Raw genomic sequence first — 25034 nt, forward strand, 5'->3', positions numbered from 1 at the left:
TGGGGACATCCTTGGGGACATCCCCCCAGTCCCATCCCTCCCCTGTCACTCCCCCCTCAGCTCCTTGGGTTTTCCAGCTCTTCTCCAAAGCTTCCAAAGCTCAGCATCCCCCAAGGATGGAGCTGCCCCACCTCAGGGACCTTAGTTCGGTTCGGGAAGGTGTTCAGGTGACAGAAGGACAGCATGGGAGGGCCACGAGCTACCCCAGCATGATGTACCTCACCGTTCCCTGGGGCTGGCCTAACACCAAAGGCAAAGCAGTGCCGTGGCACCGACAATCACACAGCTCCATCACCTGCCCGTCAGCGCCCTGGTGTGACAGCGGGCATGGCCACCAGGCCAGCAAGGGGCCACGGGGCTTGGGGGCCCTGGTGACACAGGCAGGGACGGCACCAATCCCAGGGCTCGGGGTACCCACAATGGGGTGGGGGCAGCACAACGGGGGACAACAGGACTGCCCCCACGGGCGCAAGCGAGCTGCTGGGCGCCACCGCGGCCAGTGCCACAGCCCCACCCTGGGCAGAGGGACCGTCTCCTCCTGCCTCAGTTTCCCCAGGAGCTCCCAGCCCCCCCCGGGGGAGGCAAGCGATTGCCAGCAGGCCGGGCAGCGAGCGGGGAAGGATTTATTGACTCACGGCTCGGGGTACATCACAGTTTGAGCTCCCTTCCCGCCTCCGCAGAGGACATCGCCTTGGACTTCCCGGGCAAAAGTGCACGGAGAGGCTTCACAGTTTGATCCCTTCGGGAAAGCAGAACCGAGGCAGTGACAAATGGCAAACGCTACGTTGTATGAAAAAATAATACAAACTCTTCTCTTTAAATATCTTACAGAAAAATGAACCTGAATAAAGAGCATGAAAAGCACCGCGTGGCGTAACCCCCCCGGGCCCCCTGGGCCAGGGAGACCGAGATGAGCCGCGGCCCCACGTCCCTCCGGAGCACCCGGCGCCGTCCCCGGAGCTACACGGTCAGGGCTCAGCACGGGCAGCAGAGGCGTGGGGGCATCAGGGACCACTACGCGCCTGTCCCCACGCCACGGAACCGCCCCCCACGACCCCTCGCTCGGCCGGGAGTGCCGGCGGCCCCCCGAGCCCGGGGCGCCGGCGGGAGCAGCCTCAGGGGCCGGCCGAGGGCGGGGGCGTTGCTATGAGGGTGCCCGGGGGGCCGCGGGGTCTCTCCCGCGTCGCAGTGCAAGTTCACGGAAAGCCAAGGCACCGCCGCGAGGCTGCGGCTCCGTGCGGGGCAGCCCGGGGGCTCGGGCGGGGCAGCCCCGCTGTGCAAAGGGGAGGTGAGCCAGGGCGGGGGACGCGGGGACGTGGGACGGTCCCCGCGGTGCGGCCGGCCGGGCTGGTCCCGGCGGTCGGAGCTACGGCGTGCGGGGTGCCCAGGGCCATGCGGCCCCGGGGAGAGCCGGCTCCCCGGGGCGGGCAGCAGGGTGGGGGCGCGTCCAGGGGCCCGGGGATCCAGCCCCGGGGTGGGGCAGCCCCAGGAGCGGCTGGCGGCAGGCGCGGCTCCTTCTCCCGCGGCTGCAGAGGGGTGCGGGCGGAGGCTCTACCGCGGGGGCACGGGCAGCGCTCCATCCCGCCGGTGCGTCTCCCCGAAGGCTCGGTCCAGCTGCTCCAGCTGGGAGCTCAGCGGCAGGTGGATCTCCAGGTGCATGCGCAGCGTCTCCAGCCACTGCTCCAGCTTGGCGAAGGACGGCCTGAGCAACGAGGGGGACAACGTGGCTGCTCCGCCGGCTCTGTCCCCACCCCGTCCCCTGCCCCTGGGGGCCCAGGGGGTCTCCATCACCCACCGCTTCTCGGGGTCCAGGTCGCAGCAGCAGACGGCGATGGGGAAGAAGCTGGGGGGGCAGGCGGGGGGGCAGTAGCGCTCCAGGAAGCCCCGGACATTGAGGCCAAAGTCGGTGGTGCGGGGCAGGTAATCGGGGTCAGCGCTCACCCGGCCGATGATCTGGGGGCAGCGGCAGGGACGGGGCAGGCTCAGCACCAAGGGGAGACCTCAACCCCAAACAGGGACCCCTAAGCCCCAAGGGCGGAGATGTCCAAGTCCCAGGAGAGAGCCCAAACACAATGAAGAAACCTTAACCCCAAGGGAGAGACCCCAACACGGAAACCCTTAACCAAATGAGAGAGATCCCAACTCCAAGGGAGGACTCCAAACTGAAAAGGGGGAACTCAAGCACAGTGAAGATCTCAACCCTGAAAGAGAGACCCCAAAGCCAAGGGCGAGAACCTTATCTCAGAGGGGGACCCAAACACAATGAGGACTTCAAGCCCTAGGGGGCCCCAAGCCCAAGGGAAGAGGCTTCAATCCTAAGGTGGAGACTAAACACCCCAACCCCCAGGGGGACACCCCAAACATCACGAGGAACCCAGCCCCCATGGCAGACCCCAGCCCCACGGGCACTTGCCTCGCACAGGACAATGCCAAAGGAGAAGATGTCCACCTTCTCATCGTAGCTCCTCCCTGCAGACACAGGGTCAGACCATGTCACACATCCTGTCCCTGCCCCACCAAGCATCCCCTGTCTGGGGACAGAGCCCAGGCTGGCCACATTCCCCTCACCATTGATCATCTCGGGGGCCATCCAGTAGGGGTTCCCCACCACCGTGTAGCGTTTCTTGCGGTCTGGTTTCTTCAGGTTCTTGAGATGTTCGGGCTGGTTCTTTTCATCCACCATCAGCCGCGCCAGCCCGAAGTCAGCCACCACCACGCTCTTGTTCTGGGGGGCAGATGGAGGCGTGAGGCCTGGGGGGAGGCCACACAGGGACTGAGAGCCCCAGCCAGGCCAGCAGAGGCCAGCACCAAGGTGGGACTCACCTCCCGCACGAGGCAGTTGTGAGAGTTGAGGTCGCGGTGGATGATGTTCATGGAGTGGAGGTAGGCCTGTGGGAAGGGTGGTCTGAGAGCACAGGCACCCCCACGCCGTGGTCCCCCCACCCACCAGTACCCACCCCACCCACCCATCCCACGGCGGCACCCACCATGCCAGCGGCGATGTCCTTGGCGAAGCTGACCCGCTGGCTCCAGGGGTAGTGACTGTCCTGGGGGGCAGGAGGGGGAATTTGCCAAGGAATGGAAAACAAAGAGGGGCCCCCAGCCCCACTGGGATGATGAGGGACCAACCTGCTCCCCCCAGTGCTCACCATGCTCTTAATGAGGCTCCTCAAGGTGCCCCCTTTGATGTACTCTGTGATGAAGTTGAGCCTCTTCTCCTTGTAGAGCACCCCGATGAACTTGAGCACATTGGGGTGCTCCAGGCAGCGCATCACCTTCACCTGCAGGAGACCCCCCCCAGCCTCGTGTCTGTGACACCCCGAGGCTCCCACACCCCTGGACAGAGCCGCTGCTCGGGCTCGGTCACCCCTACCTAGGGGTTGTGCCCAGGTGGGGCCAGGATCAGACAGACCCAAGCCCGCATGTGCCCCCAGCCTGGGGGATTAAGGACAGGGGACCCTCACCTCCTTGAGGAAGGTCCTCTGCGTCTCCTCATCGAAGCGGATCAGCTCCTTCATGACCATCACCTCGCCCGTCTCCCGATGTGTCACCTGGCCGGGAGTGCAGGGACTCAGCCGCCCCCGCTCCATCCCGGGCAGCTGAGACCCCCACGCTCACGGCCCCTGTCCCACCTTGATGGCCTGGCCGAAGCAGCCCTTGCCCAGCACCTCTCCGTGGATGAGATCAGAGGGGCGGAAGATGCGGTGGGCGCGGGACACGACACGCAGGGACTCGGAGCGCCCGATGTCCTTGCGCTGGGACGCGGGAGAGCCCACGGAGCCCGAGCCCGGGGACTTGTCGGTGCTGCAGCTCCTCCTGCGGGATGGACAGGCAGAGGTCAGTGCGCGGGGGGGCCCCAGCGAGAGCGGGAGTAGGGGCTGGCCTTACGTGACAGCCCGCTGGCGCATGGCAGCGGGGTCCCCGCAGGGCACGGGGGCCGGCGAGCACAGGGGGCTGCATGGGGCGGGCAGGGGGCTGCCCGCCAGCCCCGGCTCCCGGCTCAGGGGCTCGTGAGGGTCGTGCTCGATGGTCAGCTGCAGCAAGCGGCTCGTCTCCTGGATCAGCAGGTCAATCTGCAGAGGGAAATGACGATGGCGTGGGTCTGGGGATGTGGCGGCAATGGGGCTGGCTGGGGTATGACAGGGGGACCATACCTCGTCCAGGGGGACGTGGCCGATGGGGGTCCCATTGATCTCCAGGATGCGGTCACCAACGTGGATGGAGTTCTTCATGTCAGGGCTGATGCAGTCCGGGTCCACTCTGCGGGGACAGTGGGGTCAGACCCCCAACACTGTCAGAATCAGGGGAGTGCGCTGGGACAGTCCAAACAGGTGTGTCAGACTCCACTGTCACCCTCCTGGACAGGGACACGCTGGCACAGTCTCCACAAGCCACCCCAACCACACAGGGACATGTGTGGACACAGCACACTCTGGCATAGGAGGCAACGTCAGCATGGCCAGGGATACACCGGCACAGCCCCCACAAACCCCTCTGCAGCTGGGGACACGCCACCGAGGCCCTTACAGGCCACCCCTGGACAATGGGCACAACCCAGCCCCATTCCTCTTCCTCCCACCCCAAAAGGTGTCCCTGGGATGGATCCCAGGGGCAGAAGGGGCACGGGATGCGCCAGCCCTGGGAAGGGGACGGTGGCAGAGGGGACAGGGACGCACTCTCTGACGCGCACGGTGCGGGGGTGCTCGGTGCCGCAGCCTTGGTCGATGGAGACGGAGAAGCCGCGCTTGCTGTCGGAGCAGGCGGGGATGGACACGAGGGTGACGGTGTGAGGGATGCGGGAGGCCGGGGAGTCCGGCAGGATCTGCTCGATCACCGGCGTCACCACCATCTGGTAGTAGCAGTGGCCGCTGCGGGGAGCAGAGCAGGAGGGTGGGTGGGGGTGCCAGGGGATGTGACCCCCCCGGTCCCCCCAGAGCAGACGTACCAGTAGAGCTTGGAGCGCTCCACCAGTGCATAGGTGTCCCCATCTCCGATGAAGGTGCGGCAGTTGAGGCAGCTGAAGCACTCGGGGTGGTACTTCTGCTCCCCGGCCACCTGCAGGCAATGCCATCAGCCCCGGGACCCCTGTCTGGGCACCGAGGGCGGGGCCGGGTTTGGAGGGGGCTGGGAGCACCCTCGGGTGCACCAGGGCCATGGGACTGGCAGGCTGAGCCATGCAATCGTGGGGACAGAAGTGCCACCAAGTTGGGGATGGCTGTAGGAACTCCCACCACCCTGCATCCCCCAACCCCAACATAGTCCTCCTAAAACACAGATGACACCCCTGCCACACCCAGTGGTGCTGGGGGTCTGCACCCCTTCCTTGTCTCCCCTGCTCCCCAGGAGCTCAGCCACGGGACAAGGCTCCGTGTCCCACCCCTGGGGCCCCCACGGTGCTCACCATGACCAGCCCCTTGGTGATCTGCTCGGAGCAGCCGTGGCACAGCTCCCCAAAGTGTGCCCAGTAATCTTTCTTGCAGTACAGGCGCCCATCCTTCTCGTAGTATTGGTGGGAAAGGGAGGCCCCGCACTCACAGCACCTGTGGCAGGGACAGGGACCCCCTTGTCACCTCATTCCCATTGTCACCCTGGTGCGCAGCCAGAGCTCGCTCCCTCCACAGCTCTCCTGGCAAGCTGCTTCCCCCAATTCCTATGTAGCTGCAGGGCCACTGCATCAATGTGTCACAATCCCCAGGGTGACAGGAGGTGATTCTGGCGGTGACAGTGCAGGCTGGGGCTGCAGGGACAGGTGGGGTCACTGGGGTGGACAGGAGGTGGGACATGGGGCAGGGAAGAGGAACGAGGAGGGAAGTGCCAGCCCTGCGTGGATGTGCCAGCCTGGACAAAGACACACAGAGGGATGTGCCAGACTTGCCATGGACGTGATACCATGGTGACAGACGTGCCAGCCTGGCACAGACAGAGGGATGTCCCAGCCTGGTCAGGGATGTGCCTGCCTGGTCACGGACACACAGAGAGATGTCCCACCCTGGTGACAGACGTGCCAGCCTGGTCAGGGACAGAGGGACATGCCCCCTTGGTCACAAACTCCCTACCCTGGCACAGACAGCCAGAGGGACATGCCAGCCTTGGGACAATCCGCAAGGGGCACAGGGGTTGGGGGAGCTGCTCGGGGACTGCTGGGGGGGTGAAGGGGGTTAACAACAGCAGGGTGTGCCCAGGGGTGCAGAGGGGCCCATCAGTTTTGGGGTACAGTGGCAGTGGTGCACATCAGACCGTGCAGGGCGGCACAGTGGGTACCAGAGAGGATTTGTGTGGGGGTGTGGCAGTGGCTGGGGGGTGCAGAAGGGGGCTGTAGAGGATTTTCTATATGGGAGTGCTGACTGGGTGCAGGAGATGCTGTGGGAGGGGTGCAGGGAGCTGCAAGGCAGGAGATCCTCTCTGGGGAGAGGGGTTGAGGGGGAGCTGTAGGGGATTTGCAGTACAGGGGTGCTGCAGGGGTGCAGGGAGTTGCAAAGGGGGTGCAGGGGGAGCTGTAGGGGATTTCCTGTAGGGGATTTGCAGTACAGGGGTGCTGCAGGGGTGCAGGGAGTTGCAAAGGGGGTGCAGAGGGAGCTGTAGAGGATTTCCTGTAGGGGATTTGCAGTACCAGGGGTGCTGTAGGGTGCGGGATTGCTGCAGGACACCCTGCAGGGGATGCCGCGGGGTACTCGGGGACTGTCGCAGTCCCCCCCCTCCACCCCCGGCCACGCAAGTGGAATACCAACCAGCGATGACGTCACGGCGCGGAGTTTCCCCACCCCATGACGTCACCACGCGAGGACTCCCCCGCCCTATGGCGCAGCACGAAACCTCCCCTGGGCTGGGGGCGGGGGGAGAGGAGGAGGAGGGGGAGGAAGAGCAGCAGGGGGAGAAGGAGAGGGAAAAGGAAGGGGATACAGAGGACAAGGGGAGGGGGAGAAGGAGAAGAAGGGAGAGGGAGAAGAGGAGAAAGAGCAGAAGCAGGAGGGCTTTCAGCGAGCCCAGTGCTGCCGGAAGCTGCTCGCCCATCGGGGGGACCGGATCCAGCTATAGCCCCGCAGCGGCTTTGCTCCAGCAGACTCCCCAGAGAGGGGGAGCAGAGCGTGGGGGACACAGTCTGAACCCCCCGGGGCTCCCTGGGGTGCAGAGCCCGCCCTGATCCGCTCCCGCTTCAATCCCACTGCCACTCACTTAGCTCCGGTGCTCAGGACGCGGCTCTTCCTCAGCACCGCCGCCAGCATCCTCCTCCACCGGACAGGGATACACCCCGGGGACAACCCTGGGCACCCCCAGCCCCACAGGGAATCCTGTCAGGTCCTGGGCACCCCTGTGCCCCCCTTTCTCCTTCTTCTCAGAGCTCCAAGGGCTGGAGCTGCTGGGAGGGCTCGAGTGAAAGAGGAAACAGGGAGGGAGGGGGGCGGGTGACACGCGCACCCTGTCACACGGCAGGAGGGGACAGCGAGGGACAGGCAGTAGAGCCCTCTGCCAGGCCTGCCGTCAGCCAGGGTGTCCCACGGGTGCCAGGAGCCACAGCCACGCTCCAGTGAGTGACACCGTGACGACCTCACGCATGTCCCTGACATGGCCAGAGCGGGAGGGAGCACTGCCCCTGTCCCTGCAGAGCATCCCACCGCCCCTGATGCCAGCCTGGCGTCCCTAAGGCCATCCATTCTGGTGCCCGTGACACCATCCATCCCGATGCCCCCGATGCCACCCGTGGGTCCCACCTGAAGCAGTCGGCGTGCCAGTCAGCCTTCAGTGCCTGCAGGTACTGCCCATCGTAGATGCCCTGCCCGCAGCTCGCACACACCGGCAGGTCGGTCCCTGCAGGCAGGGGAACGCCAGGGGACAGGGCCGTCACTCCAGCCCCGGCCACCCACAGCAGCACCCGGGATGAAATCCCTCTGCCCGGAGGGGTGAATTCCATCCCCCACCCATTGATCCCACAATGGGTCAAGGTCGTGGCACCCATGGCCCCAGGGCTGGGGTGGGATGGGGACACACAGTGGGTGCAGGACGGGGGCACAGGGGGCAGGATGGGCGCACAGAGTGTAGGGAGGGTGAGGAGGAGCAGCATGGGTGTGCCAAGGGATCCAGGGAGGATGGCAGGGTGTGGGATGGGTGCTGGGTGCATGGGGCAACAGCAGGATGAGTGCTGGGGGGTCCTGGAGGACACAGGGGGTGCAGAGTGGGTGCTGGGGCATGCACAGTGCAATGGGGGGACGCAGAGGGGTGCAGGGTATGTGCTGGAGGATGCAGGAGGACACACAGGGATGCAGAATGGGTGTTGGGTGATGAATGGGGGTCAGAGAGGGACGCTGGATAGGTGCTGAGGGGATGCACGAGGACACAGAGGGGTGCAGAGGGTGCTGGGGGATGCACAGTGCATGGGGGAACACAGAGGGGCTGCAGAGGTCCTGGGGGTGCAAGTTCTCGAGGTGTCTGGGGTTAAATGAGGGCCCTGGCAAGTGCAGAGGGGAAGGAATGCACAGCAGGGATCTGAGGGTGCAGGAGAGATGCAGGCCGGAGGGGATGGGGGGTGCAGGAGGGGCACATGAGGTGAGCAGGGGAAGTGTGGGGGTACAGGGGGATGTGGAGGTGCAGGAGGGGATGCAGGCTGGACACGGGCACAGAGGGAGATGTGGGGTGCTGGGAGGGTGCAGGCAGGGATGCAGGCTGGGTGCACAGGGGGGGAGTTCTTGACGAGGAGGATGGGGGAGATTTGGGGGTGCAGGGGTGAGTGTAGGCTGTACAAGGAAGGGTGGGGGATGCGGGCTGAACTGGGGGTACAGGGAAGATCTGGGGGTGCAGAGAGGATGCAGGGTGAACAGGGATGCACGGGGACATTTGGGGGTGTGAGGAGGATGCAGGCTGGATGGGGATGTAGGGGGATGCAGGCTAGGGGAGCGATGTAAGGTGGAATGGGCTGGGTAAGGGGTGCAGCGGGACATTTAGTGGAGGATGCAGTGCGCGATGTGGGCTGGATGAGTGAGAGGTGCAGGAGGTGATTTGCGGGTACAAGAGGGATGCAGAGTGGCTGGGGAGTGCAGGGAACGTGCGAGGACCAGGGGGATGTAAGGTGCAGGAGGAGAGTTTTAGAGAGGAACGTAGGGGTGCAGGGTGATGAGAGGGGCTGTGGGGAAGGTGCACGCTGGATGGCAGGGTACGGGATGTCGGGGTGCAGGGGGGAAGCAGATCAGAGAGGAAAGCAGTGGGGGATGCAGGCTGGGTGAGGGGCTGCAGGGGAGAGATGAAGAACGAACTGCGGGCGCACGAACGAACGAAATGCGGGACATTTCGGGACACAGGGGTGATGCCGGCTGGGTGGGGAGCGCAGGGGGGGGCATGCCGGGGGTGCAAGGGTGCAGGATGGGGATGCCGAGGAGGATGCAGGGATGCGGGGACAACGGGGAGGATGAGGCTGGCCGGGGGCCGCGGGGACGATGCGGGCAGGATGCGGGCAGGATGCGGCGGGCTGCAGGCCGGCGAGAGGGTCCGCACGAGCCGGGCTGGGGGGTCCCGGGGCCCGAGCGGCGGCGGAAGCGCTGAGTCAGGCGGGGGGGGGCTCGGGGGGTCACGCACCTTCGTCCTCTCCCATAGGCTCGTCCCTCCAGGTGCAGCACAGCAGCATCAACCTCATGCAGGCGCGCTGGCCGGCGCCGCGCCGGGCCGGGCCTGTGGCGGTGGCGGTCCCGCGCGGGCGCAGCCCCGGTCGGGCCCCCCCGGCCCTGCCGCTGCCGCTGCGGCTCCCGGGCGGGACCGCGGCGCCTGCACCGCGCCTGCGCGGCCGCGGGGGGGCGGGGCCTGGGGGCACGGGGCGGGGCCGGGGGCGTGGTCAGCGTGGGTGTGGTCTGGGGCGCGGTCAGGGGCGGGGGCGAGGCTCGGCGTGCACGATAGGCCCCGGGGGGATGCGGAGATTAGCGGGAGGTGGGGACGTCCTCACCCTCCCCTGACCATCACGGGTGTCCCTACACACCGTGGTGTTCCCAGCTACACCGGGCCAGCTCCGTGGGCAGGGCATGGGTGTCGCCACACCCACTACTGCCCATCACGGGTGCCCCCACGTGCCCCAGGCTGTCACTGTGGTCCGGGCACAGGTGTCCCCTTTTGCCCTGGGATGTCACCGTGGGGCATCACATGGGTGTCCCTGTCATTCCCCTCGTTGTCACCACGGGGTAGAGCGTGGACATCTCCCTGCATCCCCAGGCCACCACCATGGCAAGGGGCACGGACCTCATCCTGGGTCTTGGGCCTGTAACTGTGGGATAGGGTATGGATGTCCCCTTCACTCCCCGCACTGTTACCATGGGAGAGCACATGGATGTGCCCCCCTGGGCTGCCACCAAGGGCAGGAACAGCCCCGTTGATCCTTAAACTGTCACCGGGGCACAAGGCATGGACATTTTCCTGCACCCCCAGGCTCCCACTGTGAGTCAGAACAGAGACCTTTTCCCGAGGCTGTTACACTGGGACAGGGCAGAGAAGTCCCCAATACCTCAGGCCAGGGCACAGATCTCCTCCTGGGACCCTAAGTTGTCACTGCGGGAAAAGGCATGGGCAACCCCTAGGCTGCTCCTCCCCCACCCCCTAGCGTGTGTCCCAGGGCTGTGACCATCCAGTGGGACAAGCGACATCGCTGAAGCAAGGACCCAGCATGCTTCCAGGCTTGTGCAGTGCCACGGGGTGGGGCGAACCCCCTCGTCATTGCCACTGCCGTGAGGAGGGGTCAGGGACATGGGACACAGGATGGAGCCAGAATCCTTTAAAAACTTGTCCTTTATTAGTCTATCAGAAGCGAGTCCCTCTGTATAGGGCGTCCCACCCAGTTATAGCAAAGTGAGCAACGTGAAGGGACCGAGCCCCTCCGGCCCGCGGCCCCCCTAAACCGAGGGGAGCGCGGGACCGGAGCGGGGGCCAGGCTGACGGGGCCATCCCTCCCCGCACAGCCCCCGCCGCAGGCATCCCCTTCCCTCCCTTCAATGTGGGGTGCCCCTCATCCTGTGTCCCCCCCCGGGGGCCAGCTCTGGGGCTGGGGAGGGGCCCGAGAGCCCAGGCCCCCCTAAATCCCGCAGAGAGCGATAGCACCAAGGGGGACGGCTGCTCCCCGCACTTTATTCCGCGCTCCCTGCCGGGACCGAGGGGCGGGGGGGGGACGGACGCTGCCGGGGGACGCGGGGTCCCTCCGGGGAACCCGGGGCCGGGCACGGCCCTGGGATGGACGGGAGGGTCCGGGGCTCGAGGAAGGGCTGTCTCAGCTTTGCTTCGGATTTACATTCTGGACCATGCAGTAGCACCAAAGTTCATGAGGTGATGGGTGGCGGAGCGTTACTTCCGCTTCCTCCCGCAGTACTTCCCTGCCGCGCAGCCCGCGCCGCCTGCCACGGGGGATGCGGGATGAGCCCTCCCTGCGCCCCCGCACCCCGCCAGCAGCGATGGCAGAGCGGCGGGGGGGGCAGGATCGGCCCCTGGGAGCGGGGGAACCGTGCTCACCTCTAAAGCCCAGGGCACCCAGGGCTCCTCCGTAGGGCTTGGGGGGCTTCCCTGCAGGGGGAAGGCAGAGCGGGGTGAGCGGGGATGCGCATCCCCCCCCCAAAATGCCTCGCGGGGGTGGATGGATACTCACCACCAAATCCCAGGCCGCCGACTCCACCTGAAAGGAGAACGAAGCCCTCAGCATGCACTGGGCACCCCTATTTCTCTGCCCCACACCGCCCCGGCTGAGCCCAGCCCCTGGGGTCCCTCCCCGGCCGTGTCCCCGTGAGCCGGCCAGGCACCGACACAGGCCCCGGCTGCGTGCCGAGGCGCCGAGCTGGAGCTGGTACCTGGAAATATCGGTGATACGCCGAAGCCGGGAACTCCAGCCCCTGGGAAAAAAGCAACAGCCAGTGACAGCAATGCCACCCTAACGCGGGCTGGGGACAGCCTGGCTGGGATCCCTTGCTTACGCCAGGTACAGGAGCTGATGCAGAAGCCGTCCTCACCCTGGCACCCTCCTGTCTTCCCAGTGCTCCCCCAGGCAGCCGCGTGCCCAGCAGGGAATGGCAGCAGCATGGGGACAGCAAGCGGGGACGAGTGTGGCAGGGTACGGGACACACTCCCACGCCAGCCCCAAACTGCAGCACTCACCTGGCTGCAGCCCCCCAGCACCAAAACCTGCAGGTGGGTGAGCCCCAGTGAGGGTGGGGAGCGTGAGCACAGCCATGGCAATGTGAATGGGGACAGGAGCCACTCTTCCAGCCCCTCTGCCTGTCCCTTACCTGGCTTGGGAGGTTTCCCAGCAGCTCCTGGATACAAGAGTCCTATGTCAGAGGGGGACACCAGTGCAGCCTGCCCGGACTAACTGCCCCAGGGCGAAGGCCAGACCCTTCAGGAGGGGCCCAGAGGGTCCCAGGAGGGACCTGCATCTCCACAGGTTGGGGACACGGTACAGTACCATCCCCTGTTCCCACGGCATAGGCAAGGCTGGTGCTATGGCCCTCAGGCCCTGCTCAACAACGGCAATCCCTTTGGATCACCCCCTGGGAACAGGGCAGGTGGCAAACAGGATGGGGTACAAGGCACGGTGACCGTGTGGGGTGGGGTTGTACTGTGAGACCGGGAGGGGACAGAAGTGACCCATAGACTCCCTTTCCTTTTCATCGCTCTGCCAGCACTCCACTGCTGCTGCTGCTCCCTGCAGCCCAGCACTGGGGAGCCCCACGCCAGGACCAGCATCACTCACCGAGGCCACCAACTCCGAGCCCACCGACTCCAAGGCCACCTACAAGGAGTAGCCCGGGTGAGCACCAGCAGGGACAGACAGCGGGACAGTGTCTGACCCACTCCTCATCCAGTCCCAACCGTGCCCATCCTTCCTCAGGCAGCCCCGCTCCCTCTGTGCTCAGAAGGAGCATGGCTCCAGCTCCACCCCTCTAGGGAAGCATCCCTCTGTCTGCACCTCCCCACTGCCTGGGCTCAGCTCCTGCCAGCACTCACCTGGGAGGCCACCAACCCCTGGGACTCCAACCCCAGGAACACCTGCCAGAGAAACACCATTAACACCTGTCCCCCCCACAGCCTGGCACCCCCAGCTTGGAGCACCCCCAGCCGCTGCCCAACCTGCTGGGGAGGCCCTGGCACCCATGCTGGGAGTCCCCAGCACCCATCTCAGCACCCAGAGGGGCTTCATGACACATGAAGGAGAAAACTGTCCCCAGCGAGTCCAGGGCTGGGGGTACAGATGGCCCTTTACACCCATAGGTGACAGCACACCACTTCCCATGCCTGGGCCATCGGGGCACAGTTGGCACTCAGGGGACAGGAAGAGAATTCAGCACCCTGATGGCCACAGGAGGAGCGTGCCCGGGGACAGTCCGAGGTGGCCCTGGGTCAGGGGGGCGGCAGGGGTACGTACCAAATTTGGGAGGTTTAGCACCAGGCTGCACCCCTACTTGGGGGATGCCTGCAAAGTGAGTGAGGACACCAAGGTTAGGACAGTCATGCCCACACCACGCTCATGTGCCACCACCCTCCATCGCTCCCTGCCACCCCTTCTTGTAGCTCAGTGGCTTTTAGCATTCCCAGCCACCACTGTCCTCAAGCAGAGCGGGACAAAACATGTACCTGCCCCGGGAAGGATGCCAGTTCCAGGTACTCCTACCCCTGGCACCAAGCCAGGCACGCCACCAACACCGGGTATCACTCCGGGCACCGCACCTGGCACCCCTCCAACCCCGGCACCTGCGGGGAGAAGGGTGAGGCAGCAGGTGTGATCCCCGTGCTGATGTGGGATGATGTGCCAGGCATGGGTGCCCAGCTTCCCCTGCACCGGTCAGTGCCACACCAGGGCTGGCAGGGAGACTGAGGGGCTCCAGGCTGACTCACCAAACTTGGCTGCCTTGGCTGCTGCTTTGGCTGCTGCTGCTGGACCTCCAACACCTGGGCAGAGACAGCAAGAAGGGGTCAGTGACCCTGGGGAGGCCTCACAGCAAACCTGGGCACAGCCCATCCCTCAGGCTTTGTCTGCATTCCCCCAGGGAACACTGCTGAGGTTCTCCTCAAGCCTGTCCTGCCCCCACACCAGCCAGGCTGCCCCCACCCTCACCCTCCTTCTCACCTGGGACACCTCCAACACCAGGAACCAGACCACCTACTCCAGGAACCAGACCACCTACTCCGGGAGCCAGACCGCCCACGCCGGGAGCCAGGCCACCCACTCCTGCAAGGAGAAAGAGAAGGACTGGGCCTTCAGCTCAGGAGGAAATGTGGTGGAAGGAGATGGATGAGAAGGCATGGCAGGCTGGGGGGCATGGGTGGATGGATTATGGGATGGATATGTGGCTGGATGAGGAGTGTTTGAAAGGCTGGTAGGGTGGATGAATGGTTGGATGGATGGTGAGATGGACGAATGAATGGATTCTGAGATGGACACATGGGTGGTGGGATGGTGAGATGGAGGATGGATGGAGAGGTGGTGAGATGGATGTTGTGGCATATGGGTAAAACCTTACAAAAGAAAGGCCTTGTAAAATCATGGTTCAGGCCTTGCTGCTTTGGCTGGGTACAGCTAACAGCTAGCCTGATAAGTTCCCGTGAGAAAGGAATTGTAACAGTGAGAATCAGCTTGCATATCAATCAATTCCTGTGGGAACAAATTTGCACCTGTGAGGAGAGATTCTATCCCTGTGAAACATCTTCCCAGGAGACAAGAATGAAAACATAATTAGAGAGGAAAGTTTTTGATGGACATGTACAGTAGCCATTACTAACCAATGAACTGAGTTACAATAAGTTACTAACCAATTAGAATTAAACATGATGCCTTCAGAAAACTATATAAATATGAGCTGTGAAGAATAAAGATGGGCTATTCCTGCATGAAGAAATAGGTGCCTTGTCTGTCTACTGCAACAGGATGTGTGTGTGAATGGCGAGTGATTGAATGGATGGATGAACTAATAGTTGGAGGGATGGTGAGATGGATGTGTGGATGGATGTGGAGTGACTGAATGGTTGAATGGAGGAGGTACGGATGGATGCACAGAGAAGGGGACAGATGCTGCTTTGGCTGCTGGAACTTCAACACCTGGGCAGAGACAGCAAGAAGGGGTCAGTGACCCTGCGGAGGCCTCACAGCAAACCTGGGCACAGCCCATCCCTCAGGCTTTGTCTGCATTCCCCCAGGGGACACTGCTGAGGTTCTCCTCAAGCCTGTCCTGCCCCCACACCAGCCAGGCTGCCCCCACCCTCACCCTCCTTCTCACCTGGGACACCACCAACACCAGGAGCCAGACCACCCACGCCGGGAGCCAGGGCACCCACGCTGGGAGGTGGACGCTGAGGTGGAAGTGGTGTGGCTGGGTGGGCAGAATGGGGTGTGGATGGGCTGATGTATGAGAAGGTGTTTGAAGGGTGAACTTGGGCACTCAATGGGGCTCAGCTCTCTGGGGAGCAGCCCTGACACAGCCAGAACTTCATCCCACATTCAGCCCTCTGGGGAGCTCATCCCTCACCCTGACCCCCAGGGACCCTGGGCACTGCTGGGCCTCAGCCCCGACAGGGGAGAAGCCTGGGGTGGGGCTGAGCGGGAGACAGGACATGTGGGATAACCCCAGAGAGATGCCAGCTTACCGTACTTGGCTGCTTTGGCGGCTGCTTTGGCAGCGGCTGCCGGACCTCCTGCGGGACAGGGAGTGAGAGGGTCAGGAAGCGTTCAGCCAGCACGGCTGGGGACATCCGGGCATCCCTTGGGAACCATCTCACCTGGAACGCCGACCCCGGGCACCAGACCGGGCACACCAACGCCAGGCACACCAACGCCAGGCACACCCACTCCAGGAACGCCAACGCCGGGCACTCCAACGCCGGGCACGCCAACGCCGGGCACGCGTCCTGCTCCTGCAGAGAGGTTCAGGGATGTGTCCGAGGGGGCAGACTCCACAGCAGGAATCCCATTGACCTCCACAGCACCGAGGTGTCCCCACTTCTGTGTGCCAACACACCTCCTCCCTCCCTGGGAGAGCTGGTGGTGACGGTGGTGACAGTGGTGACTCACCGATCGCCGCTGCTTTCGCTGCAGCCTTGGCTGCGGCCGCTGCTGCTGGGCCACCCACTGTGGGGACATAAGGGACACAGTCAGGGCACTGCCAAGGCCAGCATGCTCCCCGCAGCTGGTGACAGCCCATCTGCTCACCTCCAACACCAGGCACAGCACCAGGAACACCAGGCACACCAGGAACGCCTGGGACACCAGGGACACCAGGGACACCGGGAACTCCAGGAACACCGGGAACGCCAGGAACACCAGCAATACCAGGAACGCCAGCTCCTGCAGGGAATGAAAAGGGAGAAGTCAGATCTTGCTGCAGCAACAGCTGAAAGGTGGGGCCTCTGTCTCAGAATTGTGGCCCAGAAAGTGGAGAATCCACAGCCACTTCCAGGACAGACACAAGCAGGATAGGAGAGGGATCAGTTCCATGTCTTGCTAGGCCCAGTGGGGCGAATTTCAGGATCCCACTAGGTTTTCCAGGGCGGTGGAAGAACACCAGGCCTCACGCAGCACGTACCGAACTTAGCTGCCTTTGCTGCTGCTGCTGCCGACGGCACTCCTGGGGACAAGGGAAACAGGGACCCTCAGCCACCACGGCCCCACAGAGCCTGGCCGTGGGGACAGGGCTCCTGGAACAGTCACCTGCCACCCCAGGGACAGCTCCAACGCCAGGTACCAAGCCAGGGACAGCTCCGACACCGGGCACCGCCCCGGGGACAGCTCCGACTCCGGGCACGAGGCCGGGGACGCCGCCTACACCCACACCAGGAACACCAGCACCTGCCGGGAACAAGAGGGGACAAGTCAGAGCTGGCTGCAGCAGGAGCTCAGAGTGGCACCTGCCATGGCTCTGTCTCATCATCGTGCCCTGGAGAGCGGAGCATCAATGGCCTCATCCAGGAGAGAGCCCAGCAGGGCAGGGCAGGGATTGGCCCCATGACTCTGCCAGCGATTGCCAGGAAGTCACCAGCACAGGGACCACAATGACCCTCATCCTCACAGGGGCCCAAGGTGCTCCTTCTCGCAGGGACATCAAGCCTTGCAGCCAGACAGGCCACAGAGGAGAAGGGGCTGGGAGGGCTGGGAGCCCAGGCACTGGTCAGACCTGGGAGCTGCCCAGGGCACTGACAGCCTGGACCAGCTAGCACACGGTAGTGCCACACGGACAAGCATCAGGTCCCTTCTGCAATGTCTGAGTGTCAGAGGGCTTTGTCCTCACGGGACACTGCTCATCAGGGGCACCACAGCACAAAGCACCCATTGCTGACTTCCTTCCTGATTCCCATCCTTCCCTGGGCTTCTGGAGGGATTTTTTTTCCACAGGGTGTAGAAGAGAAGTGGAAAACAGGAAGGGCAATAGTGGTTTAACCCTCAAAGGAGAGTTGCCATTGACCATGGCTCCTCCTGGGGATTCCCTGGGCTCTGCCGTGAAGATGGAGGAGTATGTCCTGGGACCTGGCCAAGTACCAACTGCTGACTCTGCCTTTTGGAGCAGCATGTGGAAGCCAGTTCTGCCTCTTCCATGCACACAAGCTCCAGGTTGGGGTAGTTATGCCTCCTGGATACCTGGGTCTCGCTGGACCCAGTTGGATGCACTTGACGGATCCCAACATGCCATCACATTTTGGAGGACCGTGACCATAGGGAGGGATTCCTCTAAGGAATCCCTGCCCTAATGGCAGCAACAATGAGGCTTCAGCACCGGATTTTGTGTCAGGTCTGCTGCTGGAAAACAGATTTTGCACAAAATCCAGGAATTCAGATGAGTCCAAGGCCATGAATTGGGGCTCATTGTTCACCTCCAAAAGGCAGCCGGGAGAAACCCTGGAGAGGGATGAGGTCCTGCCTTAGAGATGGAGCCAGGCCCAGGAAGAGCAGCTGTCATAGGTTAGTACAGTTTAGTTTTTTAGTCATAGAAGAATGTAGAATGATTTTCCAGGTCAGGACCCAGGAATTGCTTTAGAAAAGACAGGGACCTATCAGAGGGTTAGTTGGAATATTGGCACCTGTTCTGACCACTGAAAATTGTTGGCTACGACTTTGGGAAGTACCATATAAAACCCCTTGAGTTCCTGTAGGTGGGCCTTTTCCTTCTTTCCTTTGGCCAGAGAGAGGCAGGTAACATCCAGCTGGGCCTGCTGCTCCCCCTTTTTTGGGGGGGAGCTGGCCTGAGGCCTGGCCGAATTCCATTGGCTCCCGGGTGCGGAAGGAGAGGTCGCTGCTTTACAACAACTACTTTCTCTAAACTTCCCTGGAGCAGGGAGAGATCTCTGCTGGGCCCCTGATAAGAGCTATGGGCACCATTTAGGCTGAGGCCGCCCCGATTTACACTGAGTGATGGGCTGAGAAGGCATTTATGACCCTGCCTGGGTATTTTTGTGATTCCGGACTGCCCGGGTGCTCTGATCTCTGATGTTTCTGTGTGAGATCTTCCTCCCTCACCAGCATGGCCTGGAACATCTAACACCATAAGCTACAGAGGGAGAGACAAAGACTCTGGGCAGATTTAACCCTTTCCTGGCAACATGAAGCTTCCAGAGCTTGGCCTTTCTCTGAGAGAGTAAGAAAGGGACAGAGTAAACATGAAGAAGAAACAGCATGAAGTCAGTAGAGCAAGAGTGAAAAGACCATTGGGACAGAGGGCTGAGGAGTTGGTTGTTCCATTCTTATTTGAGCCATGGAAATGAACTCTATATTTAGATCATTCCTTTAAATCATGGGAAAGAAAGCATTTGGGGAGATGATTGTTTCGATCTGAGTGTGGATTTGAGCAGAGGTGTTTGTGATGGACTAAGTGATATTAATCCCATGAAATGCTTGAACAGGGATAGAGATGAGAAGCCCCCTGCACCAGTGAAGAAGTGAGAAGATATCTCTGTACCTTGCGATTAAGAATCCTTTGCTCTTGGAGTTATTAATCTTTAAAAGGTGACACCCCAGAATGCAAAAGTCTAAGACCCATGACCCATAAGCAGCCCGGGAACCTGCTCCTGGGAGGGGTCACAAAGGCAGGTTTCCCTGGGCGGTTGTTTTTGTGACAGTTTAAAACCCACAAGAGAACTGTTCTAAGTTGTCAGTGGGATCCATGACTCTAAGAGAGACTCTTCTCCTAAAGAATTGATGAAGGACTACTGTCAGATGGTGAAACTGACTAAAAATTACAAGTTTTGTCTCTTTATGTTGTTTTGTAGGAAAGAAACAGTTTGTAATAGGAGGGAAGAGTGTTTCTGGAGTTTCATTCTGTTTTGTTTTAGCTTTTTCCCCAACTTTCTTTTTCTATTCTTTTAATGTGTGTTAATAAAACTATTTATTCATTTTTAAGGTTGAGCCTCCTTTGTTTTTCTCCTAGGCTCTTTCCCACAGAAAAAGAGTGGCTACTAAGACCAGAATTTAATGAACGTGAAACCACTACAGTAGCCAAGAGCTGGGCTGAGCATTCCCCATTCCCCCTCAGCAGTGATCCCAGGGGACACCCCGTGCCCAGGCACCCCCCGCGTGTCAGGGTGGGCAGGGGCCAGGGGCTGGGGTCCCGCGCAGCACGTACCGAACTTAGCTGCCTTTGCTGCTGCTGCTGCCGACGGCACTCCTGGGGACAAGGGAAACAGGGACCCTCAGCCACCACGGCCCCACAGAGCCTGGCCGTGGGGACAGGGCTCCTGGAACAGTCACCTGCCACCCCAGGGACAGCTCCAACGCCAGGTACCAAGCCAGGGACAGCTCCGACACCGGGCACCGCCCCGGGGACAGCTCCGACTCCGGGCACGAGGCCGGGGACGCCGCCCACACCCACACCAGGAACACCAGCACCTGCCGGGAACAAGAGGGGACAAGTCAGAGCTGGCTGCAGCAGGAGCTCAGAGTGGCACCTGCCATGGCTCTGTCTCATCATCGTGCCCTGGAGAGAGGAGCATCAATGGCCTCATCCAGGAGAGAGCCCAGCAGGGCAGGGCAGGGATTGGCCCCATGACTCTGCCAGCGATTGCCAGGAAGTCACCAGCACAGGGACCACAATGACCCTCATCCTCACAGGGGCCCAAGGTGCTCCTTCTCGCAGGGACATCAAGCCTTGCAGCCAGACAGGCCACAGAGGAGAAGGGGCTGGGACTTGACCAGGTACCAACTGCTGGCTCTGCCTTTTAGAGCACCATGTGGAAGCCAGTCCTGCATGGAATGTCAGGGACAGGTCTGCCTCCTCTCTTGGCCTACGCTCCAGACTACTCCGCTGTCTGACCATATCCTTTGTCTCCACTCAGGTCCTTGGGGGTGGTTGTAACTGATGGATCCCACCATGCCACTAATTCCAGCACAGTTTGGAGGGCAATGACCCCAAGCATTGGGGACCCCTCTGCCAAGAATCCTTGCCCTAATGGCAGCAACAATGAGGCTTCAGCACCAGATTTTGTGTCAGGTCTGCTGCTGGAAAACAGATTTTGCACAAAATCCAGGAATTCAGATGAGTCCAAGGCCATGAATTGGGGCTCATTGTTCACCTCCAAAAGGCAGCGGGGAGAAACCCTGGAGAGGGATGAGGTCCTGCCTTAGAGATGGAGCCAGGCCCAGGAAGAGCAGCTGTCATAGGTTAGTACAGTTTAGTTTTTTAGTCATAGAAGAATGTAGAATGATTTTCCAGGTCAGGACCCAGGAATTGCTTTAGAAAAGACAGGGACCTATCAGAGGGTTAGTTGGAATATTGGCACCTGTTCTGACCACTGAAAATTGTTGGCTACGACTTTGGGAAGTACCATATAAAACCCCTTGATTTCCTGTAGGTGGGCCTTTTCCTTCTTTCCTTGGCCAGAGAGAGGCAGGTAACATCCAGCTGGGCCTGCTGCTCCCCCTTTTTGGGGGGGAGCTGGCCTGAGGCCTGGCCGGATTCCATCGGCTCCCGGGTGCGGAAGGAGAGGTCGCTGCTTTACAACAGCTACTTTCTCTAAACTTCCCTGGAGCAGGGAGAGATCTCTGCTGGGCCCCTGATAAGAGCTGTGGGCCCCATTTAGGCTGAGGCCGCCCCGATTTACACTGAGTGATGGGCTGAGAAGGCATTTATGACCCTGCCTGGGTATTTTTGTGATTCCGGACTGCCCAAGTGCTCTGATCTCTGAGGTTTCTGTGTGAGTTCTTCCTCCCTCACTAGCACAGCCTTGAACATCTAACACCCTGAGCTACAGAGGGAGAGACAAAGACTCCGAGCAGATTTAACCCTTTCCTGGCAACGTGAAGCTTCCAGAGCCTGGCCTTTCTCTCAGAGAATAAGAAAAGACAGAGTAAACATGAAGAAGAAACAGGATGAAGTCAGTAGAGAAAGAGTGAAAAGACTATTGGGACAGAGGGCTGAGGAGTTGGTTGTTCCATTCTTATTTGAGCCATGGAAATTAACTCTATATTTAGATCATTCCTTTAAATCATGGGAAAGAAAGCATTTGGGGAGATGATTGTTTCGATCTGAGTGTGGATTTGAGCAGAGGTGTTTGTGATGGACTAAGTGATATTAATCCCATGAAATGCTTGAACAGGGATAGAGATGAGAAGCCCCCTGCACCAGTGAAGAAGTGAGAAGATATCTCTGTACCTTGAAATGAGGAATCCTTTGCTTTTGGAGTTATTAGTCTTTAAAAGGTGACACCCCAGAATGCAAAAGTCTAAGACCCATGACCCATAAGCAGCCCGGGAACCTGCTCCTGGGAGGGGTCACAAAGGCAGGTTTCCCTGGGCGGTTGTTTTTGTGACAGTTTAAAACCCACAAGAGAACTGTTCTAAGTTGTCAGTGGGATCCATGACTCTAAGAGAGACTCTTCTCCTAAAGAATTGATGAAGGACTACTGTCAGATGGTGAAACTGACTGAAAATTACAAGTTTTGTCTCTTTATGTTGTTTTGTAGGAAAGGAACAGTTTGTAATAGGAGGGAAGAGTGTTTCTGGAGTTTCATTCTGTTTTGTTTTAGCTTTTTCCCCAACTTTCTTTTTCTATTCTTTTAATGTGTGTTAATAAAACTATTTATTCATTTTTAAGGTTGAGCCTCCTTTGTTTTTCTCCTAGGCTCTTTCCCACAGAAAAAGAGTGGCTACTAAGACCAGAATTTAATGAACGCGAAACCACTACAGTAGCCAAGAGCTGGGCTGAGCATTCCCCATTCCCCCTCAGCAGTGATCCCAGGGGACACCCCGTGCCCAGGCACCCCCCGCGTGTCAGGGTGGGCAGGGGCCAGGGGCTGGGGTCCCGCGCAGCACGTACCGAACTTAGCTGCCTTTGCTGCTGCTGCTGCCGACGGCACTCCTGGGGACAAGGGAAACAGGGACCCTCAGCCACCACGGCCCCACAGAGCCTGGCCGTGGGGACAGGGCTCCTGGAACAGTCACCTGCCACCCCAGGGACAGCTCCAACGCCAGGTACCAAGCCAGGGACAGCTCCAACACCGGGCACCGCCCCGGGGACAGCTCCGACTCCGGGCACGAGGCCGGGGACGCCGCCTACACCCACACCAGGAACACCAGCACCTGCCGGGAACAAGAGGGGACAAGTCAGAGCTGGCTGCAGCAGGAGCTCAGAGTGGCACCTGCCATGGCTCTGTCTCATCATCGTGCCCTGGAGAGCGGAGCATCCATGGCCTCATCCAGGAGAGAGCCCAGCAGGGCAGGGCAGGGATTGGCCCCATGACTCTGCCAGCGATTGCCAGGAAGTCACCAGCACAGGGACCACAATGACCCTCATCCTCACAGGGGCCCAAGGTGCTCCTTCTCGCAGGGACATCAAGCCTTGCAGCCAGACAGGCCACAGAGGAGAAGGGGCTGGGAGGGCTGGGAGCCCAGGCACTGGTCAGACCTGGGAGCTGCCCAGGGCACTGACAGCCTGGACCAGCTGGCACATGGTAGTGCCACACGGACAAGCATCAGGTCCCTTCTGCAATGTCTGAGTGTCAGAGGGCTTTGTCCTCACGGGACACTGCTCATCAGGGGCACCACAGCACAAAGCACCCATTGCTGACTTCCTTCCTGATTCCCATCCTTCCCTGGGCTTCTGGAGGGATTTTTTATACACACTATAGAAGAGATTGGCATTAGTGGTTTAACCTCTAAGGAGAACTGCCATTGGCCATAGCTCCTCCTGGAGATTCCTAACAATCTTCGTGGAGATTCCCAGAGTTTCACAATAACAATGAAGGAGAAGGCCCTGAGACTTGGCAAGGTAAGTGTTGGCTCTGTCTTTTGGAGAAGAACACGGATCCCCATTGATGCATGAAACCTCGTGGCGAATTCTGCCTCCTCCCTGTGCCTAAGCTCCAGAGTACCCTACTGCTTGGCCATGGCACTTGGCCCCCTGGAGCTCCTTGGAGGTAGTGATACCTGATGGATCCCATCATCCCAACAATCCCAACACATTTAGGAGAGCAGTGACCCTGGGCAGGGGCCCCTCTTCCAGGAATCTCAGCCCTAATGGCAGCAACATCGATCCCTTGGGCACCAGATACTGCAACAGATCAGATGCTGGAAAATGAATTTGGTACAAAATGCAAAAATTCAGTTAAAACCAAAGCCATTAACTGGGTCAGCGTTCAGTTCCACAAGGCAGCCTGGAGAAACTCTGCAGAGGGAGAAGGTCCTGCCCCAGGGTTGGAGCCAGGCCCAGGAAGAGCAGCCAAGAGCTGGGCTGAGCATTCCCCATTCCCCCTCAGCAGTGATCCCAGGGGACACCCCGTGCCCAGGCACCCCCCGCGTGTCAGGGTGGGCAGGGGCCAGGGGCTGGGGTCCCGCGCAGCACGTACCGAACTTAGCTGCCTTTGCTGCTGCTGCTGCCGACGGCACTCCTGGGGACAAGGGAAACAGGGACCCTCAGCCACCACGGCCCCACAGAGCCTGGCCGTGGGGACAGGGCTCCTGGAACAGTCACCTGCCACCCCAGGGACAGCTCCAACGCCAGGTACCAAGCCAGGGACAGCTCCGACACCGGGCACCGCCCCGGGGACAGCTCCGACTCCAGGCACGAGGCCGGGGACGCCGCCTACACCCACACCAGGAACACCAGCACCTGCCGGGAACAAGAGGGGACAAGTCAGAGCTGGCTGCAGCAGGAGCTCAGAGTGGCACCTGCCATGGCTCTGTCTCATCATCGTGCCCTGGAGAGCGGAGCATCCACGGCCTCATCCAGGAGAGAGCCCAGCAGGGCAGGGCAGGGATTGGCCCCATGACTCTGCCAGCGATTGCCAGGAAGTCACCAGCACAGGGACCACAATGATCCTCATCCTCACAGGGGCCCAAGGTGCTCCTTCTCGCAGGGACATGAAGCCTTGCAGCCAGACAGGCCACAGAGAAGAAGGGGCTGGGACTTGGCCAGGTACCAACTGCTGGCTCTGCCTTTTAGAGCACCATGTGGAAGCCAGTCCTGCATGGAATGTCAGGGACAGGTCTGCCTCCTCTCTTGGCCTACGCTCCAGACTACTCCGCTGTCTGACCATATCCTTTGTCTCCACTCAGGTCCTTGGGGGTGGTTGTAACTGATGGATCCCACCATGCCACTAATTCCAGCACAGTTTGGAGGGCAATGACCCCAAGCATTGGGGACCCCTCTGCCAAGAATCCTTGCCCTAATGGCAGCAACAATGAGGCTTCAGCACCAGATTTTGTGTCAGGTCTGCTGCTGGAAAACAGATTTTGCACAAAATCCAGGAATTCAGATGAGTCCAAGGCCATGAATTGGGGCTCATTGTTCACCTCCAAAAGGCAGCCTGGAGAAACCCTGGAGAGGGATGAGGTCCTGCCTTAGAGATGGAGCCAGGCCCAGGAGGAGCAGCCAAGAGCTGGGCTGAGCATTCCCCATTCCCCCTCAGCAGTGATCCCAGGGGACACCCCGTGCCCAGGCACCCCCCGCGTGTCAGGGTGGGCAGGGGCCAGGGGCTGGGGTCCCGCGCAGCACGTACCGAACTTAGCTGCCTTTGCTGCTGCTGCTGCCGACGGCACTCCTGGGGACAAGGGAAACAGGGACCCTCAGCCACCACGGCCCCACAGAGCCTGGCCGTGGGGACAGGGCTCC

At 61.1% G+C, this 25034-nt stretch overlaps 2 protein-coding genes across 16 annotated transcripts in view; both read right to left on the reverse strand.

The window, feature by feature from the left end:
* Window positions 1-1476: 1476 nt before the first annotated feature.
* On the reverse strand, window positions 1477-9670 carry LIMK1 (LIM domain kinase 1). Its single transcript, XM_040082427.2, has 16 exons — window positions 9565-9670; window positions 7710-7806; window positions 5402-5540; window positions 4946-5055; window positions 4677-4868; window positions 4155-4260; window positions 3889-4073; window positions 3633-3816; window positions 3465-3551; window positions 3150-3281; window positions 2988-3047; window positions 2824-2889; window positions 2569-2725; window positions 2414-2469; window positions 1796-1953; window positions 1477-1702 (listed from the first exon to the last, which is right to left on the reverse strand). The coding sequence occupies exons 1-16, from the start codon at window positions 9620-9622 to the stop codon at window positions 1552-1554; spliced, it is 1938 nt and encodes a 645-aa protein (XP_039938361.1). The 5' UTR covers window positions 9623-9670; the 3' UTR covers window positions 1477-1551.
* A 1090-nt stretch (window positions 9671-10760) lies between these two features.
* ELN (elastin) overlaps window positions 10761-25034 on the reverse strand; it is a 30869-nt gene continuing 16595 nt past the window's right edge. For 13 of the 15 annotated variants that reach the window (XM_040082779.2, XM_040082775.2, XM_040082776.2 and 10 more), the window contains 23 exons: window positions 24922-24963; window positions 23895-24032; window positions 23770-23811; window positions 22367-22504; window positions 22242-22283; window positions 19679-19816; window positions 19554-19595; window positions 16652-16789; window positions 16527-16568; window positions 16154-16288; window positions 16016-16072; window positions 15724-15858; window positions 15592-15639; window positions 14078-14179; window positions 13846-13899; window positions 13585-13701; window positions 13376-13423; window positions 12958-12999; window positions 12704-12742; window positions 11805-12266; window positions 11606-11632; window positions 11473-11523; window positions 10761-11357 (listed from right to left, as the gene is read on the reverse strand). In XM_040082779.2, coding sequence (XP_039938713.1) covers window positions 11308-11357; window positions 11473-11523; window positions 11606-11632; window positions 11805-12266; window positions 12704-12742; window positions 12958-12999; window positions 13376-13423; window positions 13585-13701; window positions 13846-13899; window positions 14078-14179; window positions 15592-15639; window positions 15724-15858; window positions 16016-16072; window positions 16154-16288; window positions 16527-16568; window positions 16652-16789; window positions 19554-19595; window positions 19679-19816; window positions 22242-22283; window positions 22367-22504; window positions 23770-23811; window positions 23895-24032; window positions 24922-24963 — 2129 coding nt within the window. In that variant the 3' untranslated portion in view covers window positions 10761-11307. The remainder of the gene's footprint in view (window positions 11358-11472; window positions 11524-11605; window positions 11633-11804; window positions 12267-12703; window positions 12743-12957; window positions 13000-13375; window positions 13424-13584; window positions 13702-13845; window positions 13900-14077; window positions 14180-15591; window positions 15640-15723; window positions 15859-16015; window positions 16073-16153; window positions 16289-16526; window positions 16569-16651; window positions 16790-19553; window positions 19596-19678; window positions 19817-22241; window positions 22284-22366; window positions 22505-23769; window positions 23812-23894; window positions 24033-24921; window positions 24964-25034) is intronic. The other 2 variants (XM_040082787.2, XM_040082789.2) reach the window with 2 other exon arrangements.

This window comes from Hirundo rustica, chromosome 19, assembly GCF_015227805.2.
Source record: "Hirundo rustica isolate bHirRus1 chromosome 19, bHirRus1.pri.v3, whole genome shotgun sequence".
Taxonomy (NCBI): Eukaryota; Metazoa; Chordata; class Aves; order Passeriformes; family Hirundinidae; genus Hirundo; species Hirundo rustica.

Excerpts from the sequence above, each read along its gene's own strand:
- LIMK1 (XM_040082427.2), bottom strand. The coding sequence starts at position 9,622 with ATGAGGTTGATGCTGCTGTGCTGCACCTGGAGGGACGAGCCTATGGGA. Across the intron at positions 3,048-3,149 it reads GGAGCCTCATTAAGAGCATG|GACAGTCACTACCCCTGGAG; the intron begins GTGAGCACTGGG and ends CCTGCCCCCCAG. Across the intron at positions 2,470-2,568 it reads GGCCCCCGAGATGATCAATG|GGAGGAGCTACGATGAGAAG; the intron begins GTGAGGGGAATG and ends CTGTGTCTGCAG.